Here is a 17,943-nt window from a genome sequence, read left to right as displayed (position 1 = left end):
CACACACACACAAAAGACTAAGACAGACATTTCTCCAAGGAAGATAGGCCAAAAAATACGCGAAAAGATGTTCACAATCATTTTTATTCTTCATCTCCCACCTGCAAACTCACTGCTACTTGCTCACAGGGACCACATGTATAGGACAGAGCAGAACTGCCTCTGTGGGTTTTTGAGATGACAACTCTCTATGGGAGTAGAAAGCACTACCTTTCTCCCACAGAGGAGTGGTAGTTTCAAACTGCTGACCTTGTAATTAGCAGCCTAAAGTGTAACCACCAGGTCACCAGAGCTCCACATTTTTGTTGTTGTTGTTATTAGGAAATGCAAAACAAAACCATACTTATATGTATATCACTTTACAGCAACTAGGCTTCATAACCAAAACGACACAATGACAAATCTTGGGAAGGTTGTGGAGAAAATAGGACCTTTATACGCTGCTGACAGAAACGCAAAATAACGCATTTTGAAAAACAGTCTGGCCGTTGTACCTGAGTGGAAAACATACATATCCAAGTCCCATAACTAGTAAGTGGCAGATTCCATCCCTAGCCACCCACCTCTAGCTGAACCTCCAAACACTACATTCATTTGTCACTGTCTCAAAAAACAAAACAAAACAACAATAAAACAACTTTGTAAAGCAGAAATTGCTACTTTCCCGTCTCCTCTGGTATGACTTCCCTGAACTCAAGTTGACTTGACCTATGATATCTCGCTCTTAAAATATTTGTTATCTTACCTGCTATACTTGCACCTTTTGTTAAAATCCCTTCTCTTTGAGATATTGCTTCTGCCTTATTGGTCAGACTTCATCTTAAACCAATTAACACACATTCTTTTTCTGTTGATTGGAGGCTAACACTGCACTGTTTCCAAATAAGCTAAAGGAATATGATCAATTAACCCCTCAAGAGTAAAGTAATTCATTGTTAAGCAAGTACTTAATATAAAATGAACATAGGGAGTGGTTGGAATCAGTTCACTGATTTAAAAGGCTATGAAAATACCATGCAAGTATAATTACATTGCGGTCTTCTGTAAAGATGCTAGATTGTCCCCACTCGTTGTAGGACCAATGTTTTTGGTTGTTCAGTGCTGGGTTGGATAAATATGAGGTTAGGCAGGAAAACTGGACTGCCCTACTCTGTCCTCTTACCAAGAACACAGATGTGCAAGATGAATACATTTGCAATGATCTCTTATTGAAAAAAAACAACCCCTACAATAAAAAGCATTTCTATTATAGAAATTCCTGGCTTGGAACATGCGGGGCAGGGTTTTAGTCCTTTATTGGGCTTCTGAATTTATTTAATGTCTAAATTATCTGAGTATCCAATGCTTCATTTAATGGTGTGTGTGTGTGTGTGTACACTTATCTCCGCGAAAATCACTGTATATGTGGAATGAAAATGATTATTTAGGATGGAAATATCCTATTGCAATTAATATAATAGGACTCTATCTCCCACCCATTTCACTACTTCTGCTTGAGTGGGCAATTACTAAAGAGGGGAAGAATAAAAGAAAGAATGAGAACAGACGGATTTTCTTTAAAAATAGAATAGAATGGGATGACATTTACTTCCCAGTTTATGACAGTTGAAAGCAAGCTTCTGAGACCCTGGGGTTGCTCCTCGTTTCACAGTGTACGGTTTTGAAAAGATAGAGCATATGAAAACAATTATATTCAGAAAAATATCTGGCAATTATCATCGTGAACATTGGAAGTGGAAGGAAATTATAGAAAAAACTTCTATATTAGGTCAATCTTAGGAAGAATTTCTAATAAAAGAATGAACTCTGTCTTACTGCTGTGCAAGGGAAAGAGAATATTTTCTGAAATTTCCTTAAGGGTTGCTAAGGACATACATACAGAACACTTGTATAGTTGAAGCTATCTAGGAGCCAGGAAAAAATATCAGTTTATCTGAAACCTGTAGGATCTCTAGGAGGTGGAGAAAGGCGAGAAAAGCAACTAAACATTTCAATAGCTATTTCAGTCAAACAACATTTTCTTCATGTCATCAATGATCAAAGTATAAAAAAAGAGAAATAGCTCAATGAAATCCACTCATCTTTCTGTGTGTAATGGTACATTCTTTTCTCTATTCTTCATAAATTAAAATAAATGAATGAAAGGAAGCAAAACTCAGAAAGATCTAATAAATATGGAATGGGACTTACGGACACTGAAGTGTTCACAGCCTGTCAACTTATCAATAGCTTTGCAAGCTTCCTCTGTCTTTAGCATGTCCTCCTGCCTTTTCTTGCTTTCTGGATCATTGTTCAAAATCTTGTTCCTCAGCCAGGTCAAATGATACACCCGAAGTCTGTTCTTACGGCCTGATAAATAAGAAAAGATACAGTACCTCAATTCAGTCTAGGGTTCATAAATTAGAAGAACAAGAAAGTGAGTATCATTTTGGCATTTTAATGAAATATTTGCATTAAAGTAAAACTCACTATATATATATATAGATAGATAGAAAGATAGATATAGATACATATAAAAGCATATAGGTATCATTTTGGCATTTTAACAGAATGTTTGCATTAAAGTAAAACTCACTATATATATATATATATATATATATATACAGACTAAGATAATAGAATTTCCATCCATTCATTTGTATCTGTGCTAACCTCTAAATTATGTCCCTCCTAGGAGATGGAGACCCAGAAGGTAAATATTGTATGTATTAACTGTTTGGGCGTTCAGGGTGAGTGGGATGGGGTACTTATGTTCTGTCATTCTTAAAAATAACTGAAGTTGTCATAATTTTTCACAATTTACCTTTAATGCTAATTATTAATGGTAAATCCCTTCAAATCTTATCATTAATTTAATGAAAAAGGACATTAAAATCACATATTCATATTCATTTCTAAAGCAATTTTTAGGGTTTCACTTTTGAAGATTTCTAGGACCATAAATAGGCTTCTAACTCATGTGATGAAGATTTAATATTTCTAGATAACATTTTGAACAAATTTTAGAGTTCAGACACCTATGTCTATTGTCATTCTTTTCTAAAATATTAAAATGTGGGCTTTAAACTCCTGGGTATCATTCTATACTGAGATTATAAGTATAGATTAAAGGAAATAGACCCTAGATTTTAGAGACCTTCAAACATTAAAGGTCAGATTTGGGTTAGAGAAAGTTGGATAAGTCTCCCAGCCAGCCAGGTGTGTTTAAAAACTAAACCTTGCTCTTGTAGATCTCAAACAATTTAAATGAATGCCGGTAACAAATGACAACTAATCATGGAGACTGAGAAGACCTACACAGAGGGTGTTCTCCTCTAATAAAAAGTTTAAGCAAAATTAATCACATTAAGGGATAGCCATGATCATGTGCCACATGGCTACTAGGTATAGATCGGGAGTATATATACTCTTATGATTAACTGTGATTGACATCAATCGATTAATAAGTTTTTGAAAAGTATTTTTTTCAGTATTCCTCTTTTTCAGTCAGTCATCTTTTGTCAAAAATCAATTTTAATTCTAGTGTTTTCCTGATAGCAATTAAGGACTAATAATAGCTATCATTATTAATACTAATTTAGTGGCACACTCATTTCCAAAGGTCCAGGTTCTGATAATACAAAACCAAGATTCAACTACTATGTGAGAAGAGTACCAAGGATCCATCCGTCTTTTAAATTCTATTTCTAGGTTCTTGTGATAAGGCTGTGCTAGGGACAACAGTCGCTTCCTTACTCAACTACTGTCCACTTGTTCTTCGTTGCTTCTAAGACACAACATGGAATGTGCACGTGGTTGTTGCAGGTGAGTAGTATGTGAATGGATGAACATTCAAACTGGGAAGTTGTAAGTTGTACATTACTTACAAAACAATCTTCAAGAATGCAGATGTTTTTGTTTTTCTTAATTTGGCTAGGAACATTACAATGAAATATTCAGGCATCAAATGTTAGTGAGGTTTATTGAAGATGGAGGAAAGCCCTAAAGTATTGTCCTGATATAATCTTTAAAACTTAAATCTAACCCCATGGCCCCCTAGGTCTTCTTTAAATCAACAAGTCATGTTATGAGCTTCAGTAGTAATGAAAGATTGCCTTGAACAAAGTTATTTATCTATATTCAATAAAATTGACAACAGCAACTCTGAAAATTAGATAGGTTGTTGAATTTATGTTAATGAGAGGACAATTAGGAAAAGGAGGATAAGACTGGACATACAACTAGAAGAATACCATCAATGTCACTGAATTGTACGCACATTCTGTGGTGGCTGTTTCAACAACAAGAAAAATATAACAAATTATTTTTAAGGTAATTCAGGTTTAACATAGCTCAAAAGTCAAGTTTAAATGGTAAATCAGAAACAAAACAACAACAAAAAACCCCAAATATATAAGAAAATTATAAATATCAAAGACTGGAGTCCCAATTACAAGTTATATTTAAAGGCTTCTCCTATGAACACTTTCACCTGAGAAAGTTTTTAACCCAGTTGGCAACCTAATTAACCTGCATAATTAGTCAGTTAATTTTAGATCTTTAACAAACCAACCGGAGATGGTAATCAGCAAATTGAGTGGCTCTACAACTTGGATCTGACGGAATGGTCTTCTCTTTATCAGTTTAGTTATGCTGGCCTTTCCACTTCTGTCCATTAGGTACAGATTCGAGCGGGTTCCCAACAGCAAATTCACTCCTGTTTGTTTTTTTTAAAAAAATTATATTAGTTCAGATCAATTTTTAGAATTGTATTTTTGTCAGTGGTTTTGCTATTGTGATATGCTAATCTAAAGGCTACGTTGATCATTTTAGGCTAATATTAAGTTCATTCTGTGGAAGTGTGGACTCTCTGCCAATCTAACAAAACTCATTCAAATACATTGAAATATAGAAGCTAATACACTCTAGCAATACTCAGGTGTCTGGCACATTGTCCCACAAACAGAAATTGATGTATCTCAGTGCTCAAAACAAATCAACCCTTTTGGAAGTCACCACTAAACAGTATGGCTGCCTAGCACATACAAAGATTTTAATTCTGTTGATTTCTCAGTCCAAGTTATAACTAAAGCTTTTAAAAATAATTACATGCAAAGTTGTCATTTTAACATTATATGATAGTATGCCCATAAAATGCCTTTAAAAAAAACTTATATTGTTAAATACATGCAATTAGTTCCTATGTACATATACATATGTCCCTACATTCTTTTTGGTCAATTGGATTTCCTTCTTCACAGACAAGCACCATTTAAAGATCAAATGAGAGGACTAAAGTTTAAGATAGAACTAAAGTTAAAATACACTCCTAAGCACGGTGGATTTTTCTCGATAAACTATATCACAGGTGACAATAAGCCACAGGGAGGAAAAATCAGCATCTTATTTTCACTTGGAGTATGTTTAGGAAACTATGATGATACATTTTTGTTTCTAAAATATAAACTCTGTTATTAGATATTAACTACAGCACTGGGTAGCTTTGTTTTCTTGCTTTCTGGCACATTATATTAGCAAAACTTTGAGAATGACGCGGTCTTTTTTTTCAGTTGGTTGGTACATTACATATAATTTCAATGTTTGCTACATGGCTCGATCTTTAATTAAAAATCATATCTGCCATCCGATAATATATTAACAAAATCTGTTTTGGAGGCTGGCATTTACCTTGGATTTCTCGCCTCCTTAAATTCAGATCCGCTAGTGGTAAAACTGAGCCCTGTTGGTGCCATGGTTAAAGCACTTAGCTGTGTCGGCTTTCAGAAAGAGTTACAGTCTTGGAAATCCTATAGGCTACAGTTCTATTCTGTCCTAGATGATTGCTATGAATGGCAATCAAATCGATGGCAGTAGGTTTGGTTTTAAGTAAAATACTGTCTCTGCACTATCAACGTGGCTATAATTCTTCTGAGATAAAAGGATTGAAAAAAATCAATCGAAGTTGACATTTTATATAAAGAAATTTCCGCACAACTGCTAAAGGCTTTAAATATAATATCCTGCAAAATTCCTCCTCATAATGCCTCATTCTGTATCATCTTATGGCACACTTCCCTAGTTTTGAAATACTAAGCTCACATTTTCAAATAATGATAACCTACTCCAATGTGTTCCAAAAAATAAGTATAAAAGCAATTCGGTTTTAAGAAATCAAAACTCACCCCACAAAGAACCACAGCAGATCTCCGAAGTGAATTCCTTTTCATACATGTGGATTATGGGTTTCTCAGATGCAGCTGAAGCATAGAGTGGATTGACATTGATATCAGAGGGTGGTTTAGGAGGTTCCTCAGGTACTTCCACTAATCCAGCATATGCTGGAAGAAGTAAGGAGACGTTATCGAGGGAAATTACTAGCTTATATGCCATATGTGCTTAGGTGTTTCCACAAATCAGATAGAGCCCAGGAAAGTTCCCTTTATTTCACTGCATTTTATTACTGACCGGAAATATTTCAGTCTCGGGAACCCACAGGGACAGTACTACACTGTACTCGCTGGTCACTGTGAGTCAGAATCAACTCGATGGCAGTGAGTTTGTTTTCCTGGTTGGAAACCATCCACCGGATAGCGACAAATCACTATGATCAAAATTGACTGGTGAATATGAATGCATTTTAAGTTACTGTGACAAAAATTCCCAAAGAAAAGGAAAACCCATAATTTTTGGTGGGTTTTCAGATTTAGATACCATAAATAGTCGGAAAGGTGTAGTTTTTCTGTTCAAACACTTACCAGGCTGAATTTAAGTCAAGTGAATATCAAAATGGTTTGCTTATTTCTAGAGCATGAAGCAGTGGTCAAGCACTCTTATATGTGAACAGATAAAAACAGTTAGAGATTGACATGAATTGACTTGTGCCCACTCCCTACACCCACCCACCCCAGGACCATTTGGGTGTCAAATTCCTGGTTCTTTTATCTGTAGATATTCTCTTGTTTTGAAATGGGATTTTGTATCCCTTCCGCAGGATTAATGAAGTTATGCCTGTATAGAGCGGATGTTTCCTAAAGCTAGTCATTTCTAAGTTACCAAAAGATTAGCATAAACACAAGGGCAGAGGTAGCTTTGGAATGCCATGTGAGAATTATCTAAATCTCAAGGACCCTAGGAACACCGAAGGCCGTCAACGAGAAAGGAATCGACCTAACTGGGCCCCTGGTTTGGTGGCGGCAGCACTAGGCAACAAAGAAATCATCGGAAACACACTCGTAGACGGCACTGGCCAAATAAACAGCAGCAGCCCTTCTAGGACCTCTGGAAGGAGATGAATGGCTGGCAGAAAAATTCTAATTTGTTGATGATTCTGAAATGTCCTTACTGTCATTCTCATGGTCCGGTTCTGGAGTCGGCGCATTTGAGGCCTCACTTCCATCACGTGGCACCTGAAGAAACAACCCCAATCCATTTTATTAGAAAGGTAATAGTCGAAAAAGTTGTTTGGTTGGTTTGTTGTTTTCTTGTGGGACAGGGGGAGGATGCAAAATTTGAAACAACTCCTTTATAGTTTTATAAAAACCAAATTTACTAATAAGACTCAAAAATGTTATGAGAAGGAGGAACGAATCTTGTTATTGAGACAACTAATGCGGGAAGAGAATTGCCAAAGAGTTTCATGTCCTTAACTGCAAAATTAAAGAACCCTGGTGGTACTGTCCGATAAGCACTGACTCGATAACCACTAGGTGGCTGTACAAACCCGCCAGCCACTCTGATGGAGAACTTTGAGCATATCTGCTCTCATAAAGACTTATAGCCTTAGAAACCCTATAAAGGGTTGCTGTAAGTCAGAAATGACTCAACGACAGTGATTTAACTGTACAATTTGGGGTTTTTTGTGTGTGTGTTAACAGGGGTAGCATAACCAGCTTATGCTCACTTACTAACTCAAAGATTGGCAGTTCAAACCCACCTTGAGACTCCACAGAAGATAAAAACCAAAGAAAATCAAATTCAGTGCAATGGAGTCGATGCTGACTCATAGTAACTCCTCAGGACAGGGTAGTACTGCCCCTGTGAGTTTCTGAAACTGTAACTCTTTACCAGAGTAGAAAGCCTTGCCTTTCTCACAAGGAACTGCTGGTGGTTTTGAACTACTGACCTCGCAATTAGCAACCCAATAAATAGGTCTGGAGAAACGCTCTGAAATGACTATATTCAAGAAAACCCTATGGAGCAATTCTACCCCAAAACATGTGAGTTTTTCTATATGCCAGTTTTTCTAATGCCTTAGTCATCTTATTTATTTGTCATTGTGAAATCTTACAACAACAAAGTAAGTAGAAGCATGCCAATTTCACTAATAAGAAAATTAAAGTTCAGATAAATTTAATAGTTCCTTCAAGATCATGGGGTTTTCAAAGGAAGGACTGTTTTGATTCTAAAGCTTGCACTCAACTATGCATGTCAGATTGCCCACTTACACACACACACACACACACACACACACACACACACACTACTGGAGTTGGGGTATCATTTCTACTGGTTTACTATCCCTTTACAGAAGAACTGAGAGCATTAATAATTTGAAATGAGAATTGTCTTATGGCCAAACTCTAGATTGTGAACATGCCCTTGTGCAAGCTATTCCCTCTGCCCCAAATATAGCCTACCCCTCTCACCTGATGACCAAAGATAATAGTCAAATATCATTTTTCCTTCCCAAGGCAGAATTACCCACCCCTTTCCTCTGAATTTTCAAGCATTTTCCCCATATTACTATTATAGTACATACTACATTGTAGCTTAGTGATTTGGTTACTTGTTTTTCTATCACAGTGGATTGTAAACTCTTTACGAGGCAAAAACTATGTCTAATCCATCCTTGATTATTTCTCTTTACTCACTCAATCATAGATTATTTTTTACTTTTTACTCAACTTAGTTTATTTCACTCACTCAACTCTATGGCCCAGTCTGGGGCTGGGCTTAAGCACATAGCGATTATGCAGTTTAAAAAATAAAAAGGACACAAATAACAGCAAAAAAAAAAAGCATGGCAACTTCTCAGATGGATTTCAATATAAAGTGGTTTCGAGTATAAGTAGGAAAGCTATTTATTTATGTTTGTCTTCAATCTATTTATTCAAATGCTAGCCAGAAGGTTAGCCCAAAAGGTGTTTCAGAAGAAGGGTCATAACCTTGAATCCCATATGGTAGTGCAAGTTCTACTCTGCAACACACAAGGTCACCGTGAGTCAGAATCGACTCCACAACAACCAGGAAAACGAACTATCGAATTTGAGACACTGTAACATAAGCCTTATAACAGAATATCTCTAAGGTATCATAAAAATTATTTTCAAATTTACAAAGTATGAATCCTCCTTTCTTCTTTCATTGGAAAGATCATAAACCTGTCCATGACAGAGGAGTATATCTCTCTCAATGCCAAAAACTATGACTCAGATACACAGAAGAATATCAACAGATAAGGTATTTGTTTGGTTAAGTTTTCCTTGATCATAAATTCTATCACAGTTTGTGACTTATTCCTCAGTCTCTTTTCTGGAAGTTAGTGTAAGTGGGCTATAGTTCCAGTGAAATATGCTTAAGGCTTTGGGATAGAAGATTAAAAAGCCTATGGAATGGCTAGAAATGCTACATATCACAAGCAGAAACACATTCACAATGAGATGAGTTCATTCTCTTTATTTCAAGTGGCGTATTACCTCCTGTTGATGGTCAAACTCCTGGGATGCTGGTCTCTCCAATTGTGGGACATCTGGTCTTGAGCAATGTTCTCCTCCACTGAACTGATGGGCTCCACGCTCTTCAATGGCTCCTCGGCTTCCCTTACCTCCACGTTCTCTATTGCTTCTTCTTCCACTACCTTCGTGGTCTCCAATGGATGCACTCTCTCCATGGCTTTCATAGTTTCTGTAGGCTCCTTCCCTTTCATAACGTCTCTCTCCATCACCTTGCTTGCAGAGTCTACCTCTTCCACCTTTGTTGTAGCGTGGCCTGAGTATAAGCTCCAATTAGTGAAACAAAGCAAACCAACAAAACACATCTGAAATTCAGCAAGAAACCTGTCTACTATGTCCAGGCATGGCTTTGCTCAATGTGAACACTTTAAATTTAGCCTACTAGTATAACATAGACAAGGAAATACTCATATGTCCTGTCAATCTTGAATATTGAATTATCACAACCATTTGAATGGTAAAGGCTAGAGAACTTGCTTTCTTTGTTAGAAATATCAGGTAGGCTGTTAGCAGGAATATGCATTTTCCCCCTTAAATAATACAATAATTGGTGTACTAGCAAATGAACAACCACATGAAACATCAAGGCCGTATATTCTGCTCAATCGCAACATATTTAAATAGTCCTTCTTGAAATACATGTAGCTTATGGTATGTTAATCTGCCTTGATTTGAAAATGCATATTAACTGCTTTGCAACAAAATCTCATTAGCCTATTCCTATTACCAGGACATTCAGTAACAGAGATTTCATATTTTATATGATAGCCATCAAATTAGTTGCTAAGAATGGCAAACTTAACAAAATGCCCCAATGATCTGTTTTAATTCAGAGATAACATTAAACATGTGACTATAGTAATTGTAAAAGAAAATTTTCCTAGCAAAGTAATTCCTGGTAGATTTCTTTTTGTTGTTGGCCAATAATTGAGCTCTTGGCAATTTTACTATTAATTAAACAAATAAAGATCATCTTACTCCTCATTTAGATTTATTATACCCATGCTGGTATCTCAACTGTTTGAGCAATGCATAATCATGGAAATTAAAATTGTTATGTGAAGTTATCTAAAAATTATCAACAAGGGGCATGCCTATTTATTTGCAAATATGCTCATAAAAATTAGAACCCTTCACAACCTTCTCGGTTCTCCCTTTTTTCTACGGTTGTCCATCAACAAAAATTTAAGGTAAAAATGAGCGACACTGGAAAGATTAGCCTTCAGTGACTTCTGTGCACTTTCTCTTTGAACATTTTTCTCCTCTATTTCACGTTTCTAAATGTGGTTTAGATTCCAGAGACATGCTGGGCATAGCAACCAAGAAAATGGATCTTGAAGTACCTGATTAGCATCTAACATATATAATACAATTAGGGAATAAAAATTAATAATTTTAAGTTTGAGCAGGTAGACAAAAATCAAAGTAATTAAACCTTTCACTCAAGCATGCTTTAGATTACATACAAGAAGATAAAAAAATACAGTTTGCATAATGTTCTTTAGTATTTCAAGGGAAGAACAAATTCTTGGGTTAAACACCTCAAGCTAAAACAAACAATCAAACCCATTGCTATGAGTCAATTCTGACTCAGTGACCCTATAGAGCCTGACCGTAAATAGGGCTTCCTAAAATTTAGGGAAGCAGGGAGCCTCATCTTTCTCCCATGGACCTGCTGATGGGTTTGAACTTCTAACCTTAAAGTTAGTAGCCCAATGATTATTGCATAGTTATTCCCACCGGGGCTTCTTAACAGATCATCTCTTTCATTCATAAAAGAGATATTGGTGTATGAGTTTGGATTGATGGCAGGCCCGACCTCATGGGCCGGAACCATTGCCTGACTCTATCCCATGGGCGTCAGGCACTGAAGTGGGTTACACAGTAAAAATGAAAAAGGGAGAGAGATTGTTGGGCATATGGAGCACACCTAGGAGAACACACAGGAACGTTAATTGGTTTCCTCAAAATTTCAGCTATAAAATATTCTGTTACAGGATTCTGATTGCTCTAGGGTGGGGCTAAAGCAATAACACTTATCTACAGCTCTCAAGGCAACTCAGATCTTCCACTGGGATGATGAACCACTGCTACCAACATATTGATTCAAACTGTTCAGCAGACACGGTTACATTCATATTACATGTGGTGAGACCTTATTTGCAAGAACTAGTTCGCTGCTAAGAAAGTAGGCTTTTATTTTCTTTTTAGAGGAGTTCTTATTTCCATGGCAGGGATAATTTACAAATAAATACAAATGCTTAATAGGTAAATTGTTGTGAATCTCTAGATCAGGGCCCCCAAATTTACAATATATAATCTAGTACAGGACATATGTATTGGGACTGGTATTCTGCATTTTTAAGATGAACACTAGCAGATCCTAATGCAACTAACTGGCTTTCAGACTAAAACCCTTCATAAAAGAATAAGCCTTGTATTCAATAATAAAGTAAATGGTCAGTGCTGTAATTTAGTTATATACACTGTGCTCTGTAAATAAATTTCTTTGAAATTTATGTTCATTACAGTGATGATTTCTTAATACTTTTGTTAAGGTTTAAATCAGTTTGTTTATATTATACATATTCTTGTCTGTAGTACGTTTCCTTAAAGGGTTAAACGTGTAGCGATTACCCTTTCAGTTGGTAGGTTAACCAGGTGAGACAATATGCCATTGGGGGATGGGGGGTGGGGCTGGGAAGTTTAACAATACTTATATAGAAAACAAGGGGAAAATATGGCTGGTGTTATGTTCCTAATTGGACAATTTTGACTTAGTTTAAACCTAGCCTGTTGTGATCCAGGCCAAGTACTATGGACACCTGGGACTTTAGACTTTGTCCTTTTGAAGCACACAATTTTCACAGGCCACACCAGAGGGATACAATGTGGAAACCCCACTAAGAAAAGTGGGCTTTACCTTAAATTTGCTTAGAGCAGATTTAAGGAACTGACACACTTGCCTGGACTTCAGACTGTAACACCCTAGCGTGAGAAGTAGATGACTATTATCCAAGGTTGTGGAGTTGGCAGTCACTGGTCTTTGGTTCGGATTTCTTGCTTTAAGGGTGCCCAATGAATGGGGTGCGGGGACTACCATATATTCACCATTTTTATGCTCTCTTTGAATTTTGTGTACATGTGTTAGTCTGGCAGGCATGGTTCTGCCCTTGTGGATGAGTGCTACTGAAAGTCTTGCCCTCTCCTTAACACTTATTTTTCTTGAAAATAGTGTTCAGTAACATAAGCTTTTAATTTGTACAAGTAAATAATTCAGGTGTTGTGTTCTTAACAGCCGGCTATACCTGTATAATTTCTCTGTCTCAACAGTGTTTAAATTCTATACCATTTCCTAAAGTAAAGATACTATCAACAGAATTATCATATGCCCTAGGTGGATGATTTATGATATTCTCTATCAAAAATGTTAATGCTGTCTCTAAAATGAACCAGAAACATAAATAAAACATAGGTACATGAATGGATTTTAGCTCACACATAACTATAGCCCTAACTGAAGAACAATTAGTTCTTATGACAGGGCCGTACTTGATACTCTCTGCCATCAAGAGATTAGTGAAGATATGAAAATATAGATATCACCATATCAAAGTATGAGGAAGTAATCAGATGGTGACAGGTATCAGAAAGAACAGTGTCTGGGGTTCTTAAAGACTTGTCTTAAAACGAGCAGCTATCTAAGTGAGGTGCCAACATGGAAGAAGCTCACCCAGTACAGCCATGTCCAAGGATTATAAATAATAAAATCTAAATCAAGAGGAGAAAACGGTCTGAGCTGAAATTGTGAACACCCAGTTTGCAGAAGGTTATGCTTGACAGAAGAAGCCCAAAATCCATTTGCATGGATTAAACCTCTGGCGCATCCTGTGTACATACCAGGGATGTGGATAGACTTGCTAATGGACAGAAAGTGGTGTAAAGCTAATTATGCAGATGTAGTTGGGTTAACATGGAACATCTTATCATTTGATCTCCCTTATAACCCGTTTTAAAGTTATTTCAGCTTTTAATAGTTTGTGCTTTCTTTTCAATTGAAAATGTAACTATACAAAGGCAAGTTACAAAATATTCTACAAAATAAAAGAAACCTTTATTAAACAAAAAACATCAAAATGTGAAGTTATTGTTTATTGACATGTCTTCCATCTAGGTCTACACATGTCTGGAGGAAATGTTTTCATCCCTCTAACCCAGTGTATCCCTTTGGGGGGTCGAACGACCCTTTCACAGGGGTCGCCTAATTCCCTTGGAAAACACATAAATATTTCAAAATATGTAATTACATCATATTGTTTTGTGATTAATCACTATGCTTTATGTTTAATTGTGTTCAATTTGTAACAATGAAAATACATCCTGCATATCAGATATTTATATTATGATTCATAACAGTAGCAAAAATACACTTATGATGTAGTAAGGAAAAAAATTTTAGGGTTGGGGTCACCACAACATGAGGAACTGTATTAAAGGGCTGCAGCGTTAGGAAGGTTGGGAACTACTGCTCTAAACCTTTTGTGAAGAATTCTGCACTTTTTTCTTCACACTATAATCAAACAGCAACTTTGGCATCCTTGAGGAAAGCAAATTGTGTTCCTTTAAAAAAGAGAAGAAATCTGAAAGGGCTACAGGGTAGATGGGTTTAGGTTTCCTAATAAAATTTTCTTAGGACAGTCTTTGATTTCCTAACAAGCCCCTCTATGAGAAAATCTATCACCATTACCCTTTTGAAATTTCTCCAAATCGGTGCCATACTCTTCTGAGCGGACCTCTCTGCTATCTTAATTGGACCTTTTTTTGAAAAGCAGTAAGACAAGTATATTACTGATAGGACTTGTCTGCAGCCATCCATTGATTTCAGAGACATGATTAAGCATGTCTTATTTTATTTGGAATATACTTGTGCATGTATAAATCAGAACCTGTGTGCATGTATATCCTTTTTGATGCCATTGATATGGAAACCATGAATATATGTTAATGAGAAAACACCATTTCATTGGAGATAAGCAAGGAACTAAATAGACAGCAAGGAAAGATAATAAAAATACATAATAAAAGCATTATTTCACTAACTGATCATTTTGACAACTATTCAAAGATTAAAGTAACTGAGTGTGGACTTAAATGAGACACCCTCTTAATTGCAAGTATAAAATTACATTAGTAATCTGCATCCTGAAAAGAATGAGCAGTGAGAGGCGATTTTGTAATTCATTTTTTTCCTGAGCATTTTTAGATCTTTAGTTCACAAATACCTAAGGCTTCCTATTAGAGTTTTTAAAGAGCACACTTCATTTTCTTTACTATTTCTTATACCACTGTGCCTTCACAGGGTCATAAAATTCAGTAATTTTAACAGAAACAGCCAGGCATTTTCAGTCACAAAGAACCTAATAAATACTTGAAGGCTAACAAAAAAATATAAAATTAAAACAAAATTAAGTGTTCCATGTTAAAAAGCTCAAAATTTCTTATTGAAAATGAAGCTACTTAATGTATGCAAGTTTAAATTTATTTACCCTTTTGTTAACGAATTTTAAAAGTAAATAAAAAAATCATAGGGCTCTGAAATTTTTTCCTATAACACTCATAGTACACCTAATCCAGAATAACCAACCTTGGCCATTGAGGATCATCGTCGTCGTTACTGTCTTCATCCATAGCTTCATTAACCTGATCAATTTGGTAATGAAAGTTCTCATTTTCATGATCATAGGTATCTTCATAAGCATCATTAGAATCATCATCACCATCACTATTAGCATCAGCATCATAGAGTTCAACATATTCATCATCCTCTTCAGGTGACTGAATGACAGGTGCAGGCATTAACCAATCATCCCGGAAGATTTCAGAGAGTGCATTATAGCCCACCCATTCATTTGTCAAGTATACGGGGGGTGATATCTTTCCTACTTTAAATCCATCTGGAACCTGTGTGCACAAGAAAGGTTAATGTAGTCTCTAGTAGCCATTAATTTTCTTCTAGAATGGAAAGTTTCCAAGTTGAACGCATTTAAGATACATTTTTGTCATTGAGCTAAAGATGTTTACTCACTGAAAAGAACAAGCTTTTAGTGGGGATGAGATGGCAAAGCCCAAACCTCAGACTGTGATTATTCATGGCCTTTCTGGATCACACAGGAAAAATAGTTTTCTCATTTTTTATTAACGCTATTGTTAGCTGATGGAGTAGATATATGATTTTGAGGGAGGGCAATAGAATAGTTGATCTAATGCTCTAAGATGTAGTCACTTTTTGGGGGGCGTTTACTTTATCCCAATAGATTGGTTACTACAAGGCACTTAAATTGATGTTAATATCTCAGCGTCAGTTTTACACGTTTCACATTGACATCACAAACACCTCTAAAAAATAATGGAAATCCCTATTTTAAATCAGGTATGAGTGGGATAGCACCTTTAGAAGCCGGGGTGGTGAAAATGGTTCAGTGTCTAGTTGCTAACTGAAAGAATGGTGGGTTTGAGTCTAGCCAGATGCACCTTGGAAGAAAGGTCTCGAAAGCTACTGCTGAGCAATCAACTGTTAAAAACCATATGGAGCACAGTTCAATGCTGACAGGCAGAGATACCGGGAGTCAGAGCCAACTGGATAGCAACTGGTTTCGTCTGATTTTGGGATCATATTACACCTTTAGGCAGTGTGGATGGGATGTGTAAATGGTGCTTGTAGTCATCACTTATCTCTAAATGCCTCATCCTCCAAGAAATGATATTAGACCAAAATCAAGCATTTCTTTAAAACATATTCTAAATGACAGATGTGTAAATATAAAATCTTTTCAGATCAATCATTTCCCATTTTAAATTTCATTTATAGATTTCATATTCTGCATGCTAACATAACAATGGAAATCTGAAAAGAATTAATGAAAAATTAACCTCTAACCTTTTCCCCCCCTTCAAGTGGAGTTAAAAATGGAAGACAAAAAGTGGAAAATCAAGGAGAACAGACATAAATGTGTTAAGATCATAACATACATGGATGTCCATCAGCAACTTCTGATCAATAGTAGAATAAGGTGGGGATGACTGGGACCTCCTCCTAACCACAGGACTCTCCTCCTCAGAAGATGATTCTGTGGAAGGCAAGCAAAAGCAATACTGATGATTGTACATGGCACCTCCCCAATACCCTCAGTTTCCTGCCCCCACCCATTATTCTCTTATGACTCCATTCAGAACTATCAGCTGAAAAATTCCCATGAGGACAGGACCTCAAATTGCAGTTTTAAGGGAAAGTTCCAAATTTATTTCCTTTGTATACATGCATGTTCATTCTGTTTTCAATATTAAGCTGATACTGCTAATTATTTCTAATTTGTGGAAGAAGGAGAGATAGAGAATGGAAGCCAACTGGTATCAGAGTCCATTAAAAAAGAAGAAAACGCCGAGATATTAAGTGTAAGAAGGGATGAGCTGTAAGACTGGTCTTAAAAAGTAATAGAAAAATAATCCAACAATGTATTGGGAGATGATGGGTTAGCGAGAAATCTCGAGCAGAGTTGATTCTACAAGTGTAATCCCCGAATTTTCACTCAGTGATACGGCCATGAAGTGCGCAACTAAAACATGACAAAATTTAAAGCTTTTTCATATAGCTGGTGAGCTTTCTAAAGGAGTATTTTACATAGCAATAGAGTTTTCTGTGGTGAGAGAAATGATCCATGCCTGCCCGGTCCAATACAGTAGCCATTAGACCCATGTAGAGGTTGGGCAGTTTAAATATGGCCAGTGTGACAGAAGACCTGAATTTTAATTTAATTTATTTTTTAAAAATAAATTTAATTTATTACTCACATATGACTAGTAGCTATTATTTTAGATCACTCAGTTCTATAATGTAAATACTTTTCATTTGAAACACCCATTTTGATATTAAGAACTGGGGTATATTAAAGAATATCTCTGGCTAAATTACTTTTCATTTTCCCTCTTTTATTTACAGATTTGAAATACACAGTAAAGATATAGGCACTATAACTTTACTAAAAAGCATGACTTTGCAAACACTGCTGTAATTTGTATCCCCATACTCTAGCTAGCATTGTTATACTTTTGCCATTTATTATTTGACTGCAGAATTCTTTTAAATAGTAGTGTCATCTTGTTCAGAAATATTATGCTGTCAAAACTGAGAAGCATTTTCTCTCAAGTCTCTTGGGATAGTTATTAGACGAAAAAA

The 17,943-nt window shown here is 36.1% G+C and overlaps 1 protein-coding gene across 3 annotated transcripts in view; it reads right to left on the bottom strand.

The window, feature by feature from the left end:
• NRK (Nik related kinase) overlaps nt 1–17,943 on the bottom strand; it is a 148,206-nt gene that overhangs the window by 22,179 nt on the left and 108,084 nt on the right. For 2 of the 3 annotated variants that reach the window (XM_045298595.1, XM_045298597.1), the window contains exons 17-23: nt 16,740–16,837; nt 15,355–15,671; nt 9,675–9,966; nt 7,322–7,385; nt 6,162–6,317; nt 4,553–4,696; nt 2,191–2,349 (exon numbers count right to left, since the gene is read on the bottom strand). In XM_045298595.1, the coding sequence (XP_045154530.1) occupies nt 2,191–2,349; nt 4,553–4,696; nt 6,162–6,317; nt 7,322–7,385; nt 9,675–9,966; nt 15,355–15,671; nt 16,740–16,837 (1,230 nt within the window). The remainder of the gene's footprint in view (nt 1–2,190; nt 2,350–4,552; nt 4,697–6,161; nt 6,318–7,321; nt 7,386–9,674; nt 9,967–15,354; nt 15,672–16,739; nt 16,838–17,943) is intronic. The other variant, XM_045298596.1, reaches the window with a different exon arrangement.

Source organism: Echinops telfairi, unplaced genomic scaffold (assembly GCF_000313985.2).
Source record: "Echinops telfairi isolate 266 unplaced genomic scaffold, ASM31398v2 ScPeMD7_7427;HRSCAF=8465, whole genome shotgun sequence".
NCBI lineage: Eukaryota > Metazoa > Chordata > Mammalia > Afrosoricida > Tenrecidae > Echinops > Echinops telfairi.
The sequence above is the reverse complement of the archived record's forward strand: the minus strand, read 5'-3'. Positions and strand labels throughout refer to the sequence as shown.